Below are 10,545 nucleotides of genomic sequence, written 5' to 3' on the forward strand. Positions count from 1 at the left end.
AGCGCTGTCACTTCCTGAAATTGTACACAATTTAGAAAACCTGTGTATGACCCTATAACCAGAACATTTAAGAGCCTCTAGGGGACAGGCCTCAAAGGGGAAATTGTATATCAATTCAGCAGAATAAATACAAGCAGCAAGCAAACTGTTAAAGAAACCATGTTTATAATGTAACTTTTTAAGGAGACTCGACTGATATTACTGACAGGAGGAAATCGCATGCAATGGACAGTCATTTGTTGCTGTCGCTTTGCACACATGCCATTAAGGCATCAGACTTCTGACACAGTCTTTTCACAGTGGTTCACAAGCATTTGGCCAACACTACAACGATTTTGAAGGGAAATGTCGCTCAACATAATGAGATTTTCTGATTTCCTCTACACAGGCTCTTAAACCATAGTGGCATGGCATTTTTTTCATTATACTTTACATCTGTAGCTCCTGAGCTGTAATGACCAATGAGTTACAATCTGTGCATAAACACTGAGCACTGTCACCTTTTAAAAACAAACACATGCAAAACATCAGTGTACAAATGGTTAATTGCTTTTCACAAGGGTGACAAAATAATTTCAAACTGAATGTACACTGCTTAACAGACTATTAACATCTATTAACTTTATGAAACATTTTAAATTTTCACATATGGCTTTTGTTATTTTCTGAGTAAAGGTGTCTACAAAAAGATTTTACAGCACAAATAAAAGAAACAGTAGGGGCACTGCTTCAGCTCCTGCCCTTTACTCATAGTTCAGGAATTCTTAAGTCTTAAGTGTTCCCAAGCTCCCCCCCCCCCATTGAGTTCGGCTCAGAAAACTCCAATGCACGTAAAAATTCCAGTCTCACTGTATAATTAGAATTAACATAGCTCAAAGGGTGTTGGACCCACAACATGTTGTTGTTGTTTTTTTTTTAAGTGTCCAGTCATGGGTCCTACTGATATGTTACATAATGCATTGTCTGAATGCAGCCAGATGGATCAGCTACTGTCAGACCCCAATCAATACTGGCAATGGCTGATTCCAGAGTATTAAAAACAAACAAAGTCAATAATTAAGAAATTCAGTACAACCAAAAGTTTGCATATCAACATTTCAGCAATTACAGCTTTTCAGGACATACACACACACACACACAACTACACACACACCTCAACACTCATGTTTCCCTTCTTGCCTTCTTCTTTTTGACCTGTTTAGGAGACTCCCAGCTGTCCTCTGGTTTTCCTAGTAGAGAATTAACACCCCCCCCAAAAAAAATCATCAGAGGCAGTGACCGTGATGCTAACATTAGGTTTACCACATGCACCTCTCTGCCTCACTAACCCTAAGCTATGCTAACTCAGAAGCTACAGCTGTGCTTTTGTTTCCGCACCAAATAGACCGGTTTCCCAAATGTGGAATAGCACTAAACCTAGAGGGGAAAAGGTGCATCACCACCGGCTTTACTACTCCAAGACCAGGCATAATGCATAGTCCAGGAACCAGCCTAAATGTTAAGGAGCTATTTTTGGTTCAGCTGAAGGAGCAGGGCTACCATGGCAGGGGGATGTCTTACTTTGTACAGGTGTAGCTGTGCTCTTGATGGAAGCCTTGGGTTCGGGAGGCCTTGGTGCAGCACTGGACACCGCACTTTCCTGCTCCTTTACATAAGCACGCGCGCACACACACACGAAAAACAAAATAAGTCAGCAGAAAGCCAGACATACAGCATGACCCAAACCACACATCTGCAGCAGTGTGGCTCAAGTGACTGCTGCTGTGTTTCTTTCCCCAACAGCACAGATCAAGTAAAAGATGGGGGGGGGGGGGGGGGGGGGCTATGCTAACTTGCTGCTTTCCTGGTGCAATTGTCTTGGCTATATGAGAAATACTTCCTGAAATTATAGATGACTATCTAGATGTCTCAAATTGTTGTGCATGTTGACAGACATGATGTTCAAAAGGACCAATCAGAGTTCTTAAACAGGAGTGGGGTGTGAATGTTTGTGTACCATTTGATTTTTTTTTTCCCAATTCACCACTTCTATTTCTAGCAAGGGGGTAAAAACTACCAACACTACGGCAGCACCTGCTGAATCCCTGGCTGACCACCTCAACATGCTTCAGCTCGTTTTTCCTGCCACATCCCATGGTGACAGGCAGCCAAAATACACACTGCTAAAAAACACGATCGGCAGCACCCTTCCTCTGCGTGTCACTGGCAATCTGCAGGCTGATAAGGATAAGGAGTAAGCCATCATGCTGCGCATTATCAGTTTTTCAGAAAAGATGGAAGATCTGGTGTGTGCAGAAACCAAACCGCTTTCCCAGTCGAATGCTGCTAGATTAAAATGGCTGATAATTGCAAAGCAACAACAGGCATTTATTGATATTTAAAGGGTTAATGCTGAATGTGGCCCACGCCACCTTTATCATATTCCTATTCTTACTGGATACAGAAAGAACAGAACTCACTTTGTATTCTTCAACAGAACTCACTTTGTTATTCTTCAGCAGAATCAAACTAATCTGGAGCCAAAGACAAAGGTTATATAGTTAGCTCTAGATCCCACACATTTCTAATTAATGATCTAATTACTTCACATAAACTGGATTTCCATGTCCTTAAATAAAACCTGTTTAAACCCGAAGAGCAGTATAGCTGTTCATTTTAATAACTTTAAATTTTAGCATGGCATGCAGAGCTACATGCATGATCAATCAGAAAAAGCTCCAGAAATCAATATTTGTAAAACTATATCTTATCATTTTACATTTAAGGAATAAGTTATACAAATTATTTTGTCATTTTTCATTCACACTTTGCAAGCAGAATTTGTTATTTTAATAATTCCTCTGTTCTTAGGCTAAATGGGCCCTTTCCATGGACCCATGCAGTACATTTTCAAGAGTCAGTCAGAATACATCTTACACATGAAACATGTCCAACTACTGCTTGTTCATATTAGACACTTTTTTTGTTTGAACAACAAAATAAAAAAATATATTCAAGTTTGTATACCCACATTGCTGTGGCTTTTTGCAAAGTAAAATTTTTTTACTGCACGATTGCTCAGATATTTACTGTATTTTTTTTTTTTTTTTACTGGAATTACATTTATAGTTCTATGTATTTGGTTAATGTAGACTTTATGCAGTTTTTGTAGCCCATATCTAGACATTTTCATTTGCACTCGTAAACTGAAAACACAAGAAAACACCCCTGACGTAGAGCTAACGAAACTGTTGGTGGAATAGCTACTCCTCTTAAAACCACATTTTACTGCAAACACTTTGGACTTGGTGACTTCTTCTCCTCTGAATACCTCTGTACTGTGCTAAAAAGGTACAACACATTTTACTACCTACTCAATTTATAGGCTTCCTACATACTCTACAGTTTTTCTGACTGATTTTGACTGTTTTCTTATGACTTGTGACTAACAACATCATAGATAATCCCACAGAAAAAACTGCCATTTTGCGGACACCTTTGCTTTGTCTCAACTGATTAAACAGGACACCCACAAGCACAGGCATACATGACCTGGTCATTAGCAAATAACTGAACATATTGTCTATAAATAAACACGGACCTAAAAGAAACATTAAAAATTTAATTTCTAAATAAATTCAAATTTTGATACATTCATTATCAAGATAAGAGATGAAAATAAAGAATAAATTAAGAAATAAAAGTGCTGAAAATGAAGATAAAAGTGCTTTTCTTTATACAGACAAACCTAGTTTGATCAACTGAAGAAGTTGCAAAACAAGACACAAGCTGTGAGAGCTAGAGAGATTTATGGCAATTTAGATCCTTCATCTTAACACCCATTTGCAATTTGTTCTACTTAAATCAACTTTTTAATTTTATTATCTTTATCTTTTACTTTTAATCAGTGATTGTATCTATGCAATCTGTCTTTTTTGCAAAGACCTTCCTGAGGCGATAGTGCAATAGCAAGCTTATTTCATCCTGGGATCTCTTCAGTGAATCACTCCGAATGACCTTACCTTGACCATTTTAGGCAAAACATCCCCTGCAGTGTCATGATCTTTGGCCACACCCACCTCACCTTCCACCTGGCAGTCGAAGGAAAGAGGAGTGAGACTCGGCTCCATTTTAAAAACCATTTAACCCAAAACCTGATCCTAACTGCACTGGAGCATCTGGTTGTGAATCAGATCCTGCAGGAAACAGCATTGTCCATTATTCTGTCACCTGAGCACCACATCCAGCTTCCTCCTGCCTCTTCTTCCTCTTCTTCTTCTTCTTGCCTTTGCTGCTGCCAGAAGCTGTAGTTTCATCTTTGTCTTTTTCAGCGTCGGATTCCTGTAAGACGCCACAAGGTTAAAAATGATTACACGGTTTTTCAAAATACATTTACAGGCTCGCTAAATTTAGGATTCTGCAGGACTCTTCAGTTTCATGTCTCCCTTAGTCTGGAAATAGCATTTCTCTGACAGTCTTCTAGAATACAAAACCAATTCAGCTGAACTATTTCCAGAAGCCTGGGGGTTATGGTAAAGATGGCATACCAAATGAGATTATCCAGTTTCTTTTAAAATTTATTCTTTCGATTTGTTCTTCATGTGAAAGCAGATCAAGCTTCAAAAGAGAAACTGAATGTGTGTAGGGATCAGTAGAGTATATCAAACTGAACAGAGGATAAAATGGGACTAGGCTTGGGCACAAACTTCACATAGATCATATAAGCAACGGTGATGGTTGTTAAATTATAGGGCAGTCTGTATGCCAGATACACTACTGTAGCTTGGCCATTAAAGAAAAAAAAAAGGGCGGGGGGGACAAAAGGACTCGGAGAATAAATACGCAGAGGCAGAATGTTTAAGAGAGCATCTCTTATGAAGGATTAGGGCCTTTGTCAGCACTGACATGAAAATAAGCTTAGTGTGATTTTCTTTTTAAGGAGAACATTACAAAACCCAATTGTTACAAAATCTGTCTAAACTAAGACACCTTTCATGGCATATGAAATTAATAAGATGTAGTAAATATAAATAAATAAGCAAAACACAAGGACGTGATACACAAGATGTGATATGGTTCAACGGGGGGAACTAGGCTTGGATTTATCAAACGGCACTACCGACTGACCTGCACCTCCGCTAATGTCGGCTCCTCTTGGGACACCGCGCCCTCTGGTGGCTGCACCTCGTAGTTTCCCCACTCTTCACATGGCGCATTCCAATCAGATGCAGCGTCCGCAGAGCCACAGTCTAAACCACACAGCAACTTGTAATCCGCCACGAAGCCCAAAAATGCGCATGATCTCACCTTTGTCTGTATACATACTGTTATTAGAACACTATGAAAGGTATTTTTAAACACTTGATGTTTACAGCTGCTGGAAGCGGTGTTCAGTTGCACTTAACTTCTGACAGATTTAGCCACCAAAAAAGTCCAACCCTTCTCTTCAAACCCATGATCTTGCTACGTGTCTCTCCAAAGCCCTTCTCTTAGCCTACCCTGCTGCCTGTGCTGGGGCAAAATAACTGAAAGCAGTGTGGTCCGTATCTTTGTAGAGACGTTTCCTGATAGATCCATGTTTAAATTTTAAGTTGCTGAACGGAGCCCTAGATAAATCACAGATGCCCCCCTCCCTCCCCTGCAGAGCATCTATTTTGGTTTAGCTATCAAGTGAAAAACATTAAATGACAGCAGCTTAACTGGCGAATTACTAGTCCTGCAGGGTTAGAGAGGTCAGAAAGCACTTACTCAGCCCAGACCACTCATCTAGCGCAGATGGATAGGTCCAGGAAAGGTTGGAAACAGCCTGTGCTTCAACAACTGTATGTACATGCATGTGCACGCGCACGCACGCACGCACGCACGCACGCACGCACACACGCACGCACACACGCACGCACACACGCACGCACACACGCACGCACGCACGCACGCACACACGCACGCACACACACACGCACGCACACACACACGCACGCACACACACACGCACGCACACACACACACACGCACACACACACACACACACACACACACACACAGCAAGAGAGAGCAAAAGAGAGAAAGAAAGACAGAAAAGCAAGGAGCATAAGGGATGAAAGTGCGCAGTGCACTGCTTTACATTTTCCAAGTTTGTGATTTTATGAAGAAGTCTAAATGAAGACCTGAGTAACTGGCACAGTGTGGCAGTTAATGACTAAATTAATCTTTAATTAAGGACTGAATATTCATGCACTTAGTAACAGCTTTTTAAAAAAATGTACCTGCAGTCAGTCCTGGAAAGGAGACAGGAATATGAGATCCATCCACAATTGTCCACGAACCTAATTGAACAAACGAACCCTTATGTCTTAGAGTTTTACTTCGTCTAAGAAACAGGACAATACATTAATCTATTATGATTTAATTAAGCTGGTAAAGTGTCAATTCCAGTGTTTTGTCTTACTAGAAATGTTAAAAAAGTAAACACCACGCCATGTTTAAAACTTTCAATAACGTGAAACAGAAGACACTACCAATGACACCAACATATGCTGGCGGGTTACCTTCCATTTCCTGAGGCCAGACGGTGGGCTCGGGCTCCTGGCGCTCGGAGGGCGGGCCCATGCTTTTCCAGGTGTCTGCTGCAATGCTGGCCACCTGGGCGGAGAGGGGCACGCACCAGCTTGATCTGTTGATGGGTGAGGGCTCCTCCCAAGCAGAATTCACTGAAGGACAGCACACATGCACTGGTACAGCAGCCAGCCATCAGCACCAAAGTCATCGCGATCTGACCTTTTCCATGGTCCACATTGTTTTAACTCAGTACATTTACCTTGTGGCAGGACAGCACGGGGAACCTCAGCCATGGCACACTCTGTAAATACACACGAAAATGGAGAGGAATACTTGGGGGGGGCTTTTCTTCTGTGCATTATGTTGGGTGCACTCAAACCATGGCATTATGCAATTCACCAAGTCACCTTGTTCACATAAATACAAGCTTTTCTACACACTTGACATAATGTGATGATTATTATATTTGATATTTATTATTATACATTTATATATTGATATTTGTTTATGCAATAAATAACTTACTGGTCTATCAGTGAAATTGGTACAATATCAGGGCTCCTATTTTGATTATGTGGGACATCAAAGCTTTGAAAACCTTTTCAAAAGACAGTAGTGATCTGATGTATATTAATTCCTTGCCCATGTTTATGTATTACTGGTGAACATGACAGGTAAAAAGCATGTGAGTGAAAAAATAGATATAAGCATGTCACGTGTTGATTGGAAAGCCAAAGCCAAAAAAGTAAGCCGACATAAGCTCTCCGACTGTCTCCGTCTCCTGTAGCAGAGCTGACCTTTCCTCTGCCCTGTAGAGATGGCTGGATTGCTGCTACTTGTTTTGATGCTGATGGATGATGGGATTGTGATTTTTGCTTCCTCTGCATCCATTATGGGTTGCTCAGCAGTGGCAACCATGGTGACAGGCTCCGGTCCTCCAGGGCTGCTTGATCCATCACCCGCACCCTTATCCTTCCGCCGCTGCCGTTTCTCACGGTTACTGACTTTAGTCTCCCAGTTACCAGCTGATGAGAGCATACATAGACATAAAAAGCAAACACACACACACACACACACACACACACACACACACACAACTACAATTACTGCCACACTCCATCTTACAATAACCTATAAGTGGTCTCCAAAATATCCGCTACCCAGACAACTAATACAAGAACATTATATTCACCACTGCAATCATTTCCCATGCAATGATCATGAGTGATCTGTAATCTCCATATGAACAATCTGCACTCACTAGCCACCTTATTAGAAACACTTACTCTGAGATACACCTTCAAGCTGTACAGCTACAGAGTGTCCCTTTATTGCCATGTACAATTTGTCTTAACCACCTTCAAGCCTCTCATTAGTGGTCAGTTTCTGACAACAGGGCTGCTATTGGCAGGATATTTCTGAGTGTCAGATCACTCCAGCCATGACACAGACATGTATACTTGATGAACTTGTACTAGGGCAACACCCACAACTGTGCCACTACTTTGCCAATGTTAATATGGGAATGGTCCACCCACTCAAATAGTATCTTGTGAACAGCGGTCTTGTGGTCAGAAAATAACCAATGATAAACAGAGAACCAAACCCTGAGCCCACCCCACCCCCTCCGGAACAGAGTTAAGTTGAGAATGTTAGTTGAAAATTACATTTTTATCAGTGGTAATTAAGCACAACACTAATTGATAAAAAAAAAAAAAAATGTGGAAAAAAAGCAGATAGCAGCCTCTAAATGGCTGGCTAATAAATAAAACTGCTCATTTCCATACAGGAGATCAGAAGAGGTTAACTGGTCATTGTCTAAAAATGATAGCTAGCTAGCTAAGATACTGAAATGGTGGCTGTCGCTATTCATATGTACAATGAGATTTAAAAAAAACATTCAACTGAAGCAATATCCCTTTCCAACACAAATGTTTCAGCCTGTTTAAAACTGCTGTACAATTCTGTGATGACAAATTGTGAATGCTCAGTCATAAGACCATAAAGTAGTTTAACTGAATGAAGAATGAAGACGTGAATACACACAAAGCAATGCCCAAATATTATAAATAAGGGCACGCAGAATATAAAAAAAGCTTTCCACTTTATTAGGTGCTAATTAATTAATAAACTAGATGTGATAAAGGTCCAAAATAGTGATCTCAAAACACTGCAGATACCATACAGTAAATACAATGAAGGTGTTTATAATAAAATGGCTGTAGAGTGTACAGTATTTACATACATGTTATCACAATTCCATATTCAGGGGCAGGGCATCTCTCATTCATAATGACTGTATTGGTTGTCCTAGCAACAAACACACCTTCATCTGGCTCTTTGCGCTCCGTGGGTCTGCAGGACTTTGTTTCTTTTGCTGGGGCTTTGGCCTTTTTCTTATTCTTCTTGACCTAAGAACAAACAATTAGTTGTTTGTTTGAACTCTGGTAGGAGTGTGCAAACCCATAGATAATCCAAGCATTATATAAAAAGTTTAACAACCACAAAAGATATATGTGAATCCCTATGAAGGAACATGTAATCAACTTTTAAATTATTATTATTTATAATGCAATTTATTATTTCCTGTACTTCAGGGCCTTAAAATTCATCTTTCCTCATCCCTTTTTAGGACACAATATAACATTCTATAAATGAATCCTGTGGCAATTTTTTCATCTGTCAAATCAAAACCCTTTCATATCACTAGCCTGTTGACTTGTCAGAATGCCAAGGCACATGCTAGCTTCCAAGAAAGTGAGGCCACCATCCTCAGTTGTGGAACACTACTTTGCTCAGTAAGGAGCGCTTACTGTACATTGCACCAATGCTCAACCAAGATGCATAACTCCAAAACAAGTCTGCTGCATCTGCGAATTAAGATGGCAACCCGACACTGCCAGCCGGTGCTTTCAAATCAATGTCTTTAGTTGTCTCGCTACGCGCGATCGCCATCGATAAGAGCGTGAACATTTTATTATTCAAGTGGTCTCAAACTTTTCTTATTTTATTAAACAGACGGATAACGAAATCCCAGAAATAAAGTACGTCTTATTTGGGCGGGCATCTAACTAGGTTAGCTAACCTACCTTATCAGTCTTAACCTCGGGCGGATCCTGGCCTTGAGGTGCTGCTGAAGTGACTTCTGGTTGCGGTTCAACTGCAAGGCCATTTCGCTGAGGCTTCTTTAAAACACAGAAGAAAAACTCAAATCAGAGATCAAATAAGCCCGATAAAGCATTACTAGCGACTTGGATAATTATCAAGAACTGTAGGGAAATCGTGCATCCATGCCTCTTCAGGTCGGATATTTCAACAAAAACAAATAGATTAGTTTAAAAGGTAAAGAGTCAAATATTAACACACAGTAGCCGACTGTCTAGGTATCAAAAATAAATTAACTAGCTAGTTAGCTCTTTTATTTCGTTATGGACATGGCTGGCTAGCTGGCTACCTTATCGCTAGCTTTTTTTCTGCTCTTCTTCTTCGGTTCGTCGGGTTTTTCTGCCTTCGTCGGTTCTGGCGTAATATTTTCTGGGATTTCCCTCGCCGTCAACGGGCTGGACAGCCTTTTCGGAATACCACGGCAAACGGAGACCCCCAAAATCAGCACAAGACACAGGCCGAGCCACGCAGTTAAGAGGATAACCCATGGTGGGTAAAGATCGAGCTTCAGTCCCAAATCTACTCCGAGTTCAGAATGAAGAAAGACGAGGCCAGCCGAAAACAACTCTCTCAGCGAACTCGCCATCTGCTCGACTTGCTGTGAAGCCATCTCCTGCCAGCTCCGTGCCATTTCAACGCGTGTTTGGAATAATCGATCATAAAACTAAAACATGTTATTAATCAATCAAATAAAAATCCCGTTACTCTAGTTTACTGACGTCTGCAGCGGTCGACCTCTTCTTCGACGTTTTCTATCTCACCGAGGAAAGCAGCAATAACGCACACGCTGGGCACAGCGCCCCCTACCGTTTAAGTGATAGATGTGGAAATTATGACATTTAATCA

General features: G+C 40.9%; 1 protein-coding gene across 4 annotated transcripts; it reads right to left on the reverse strand.

The window, feature by feature from the left end:
* Positions 1–148: 148 nt before the first annotated feature.
* Positions 149–10,463, reverse strand: mtdhb (metadherin b). 4 transcript variants are annotated; one of them, XM_081716566.1, is made up of 14 exons: positions 9,989–10,463; positions 9,624–9,719; positions 8,780–8,945; positions 7,332–7,559; positions 6,794–6,835; positions 6,525–6,686; positions 6,243–6,302; positions 5,728–5,799; positions 5,107–5,228; positions 4,210–4,320; positions 4,002–4,070; positions 2,460–2,513; positions 1,561–1,645; positions 149–1,229 (listed from the first exon to the last, which is right to left on the reverse strand). In XM_081716566.1, the coding sequence occupies exons 1-14, from the start codon at positions 10,328–10,330 to the stop codon at positions 1,162–1,164; spliced, it is 1,677 nt and encodes a 558-aa protein (XP_081572692.1). In that variant the 5' UTR covers positions 10,331–10,463; the 3' UTR covers positions 149–1,161. The 4 variants fall into 4 exon arrangements, with proteins under 4 accessions (XP_081572692.1, XP_026861154.2, XP_081572701.1 ...); XM_027005353.3 differs by having other exon boundaries at positions 8,861–8,945; positions 9,989–10,462; XM_081716575.1 differs by lacking the exon at positions 5,728–5,799.
* Between the last annotated feature and the right edge of the window lie 82 nt (positions 10,464–10,545).

The sequence above is a fragment of the Electrophorus electricus genome, chromosome 1, assembly GCF_041902795.1.
Source record: "Electrophorus electricus isolate QZ-2024a chromosome 1, ASM4190279v1, whole genome shotgun sequence".
NCBI lineage: Eukaryota > Metazoa > Chordata > Actinopteri > Gymnotiformes > Gymnotidae > Electrophorus > Electrophorus electricus.

Excerpts from the sequence above, each read along its gene's own strand:
- mtdhb (XM_081716566.1), bottom strand. The coding sequence starts at position 10,330 with ATGGCACGGAGCTGGCAGGAGATGGCTTCACAGCAAGTCGAGCAGATG. Across the intron at positions 6,303-6,524 it reads CTGGCCTCAGGAAATGGAAG|GTTCGTGGACAATTGTGGAT; the intron begins GTAACCCGCCAG and ends TTGTTCAATTAG. Across the intron at positions 4,071-4,209 it reads AAGCTGGATGTGGTGCTCAG|GTGGAAGGTGAGGTGGGTGT; the intron begins GTGACAGAATAA and ends TTCGACTGCCAG.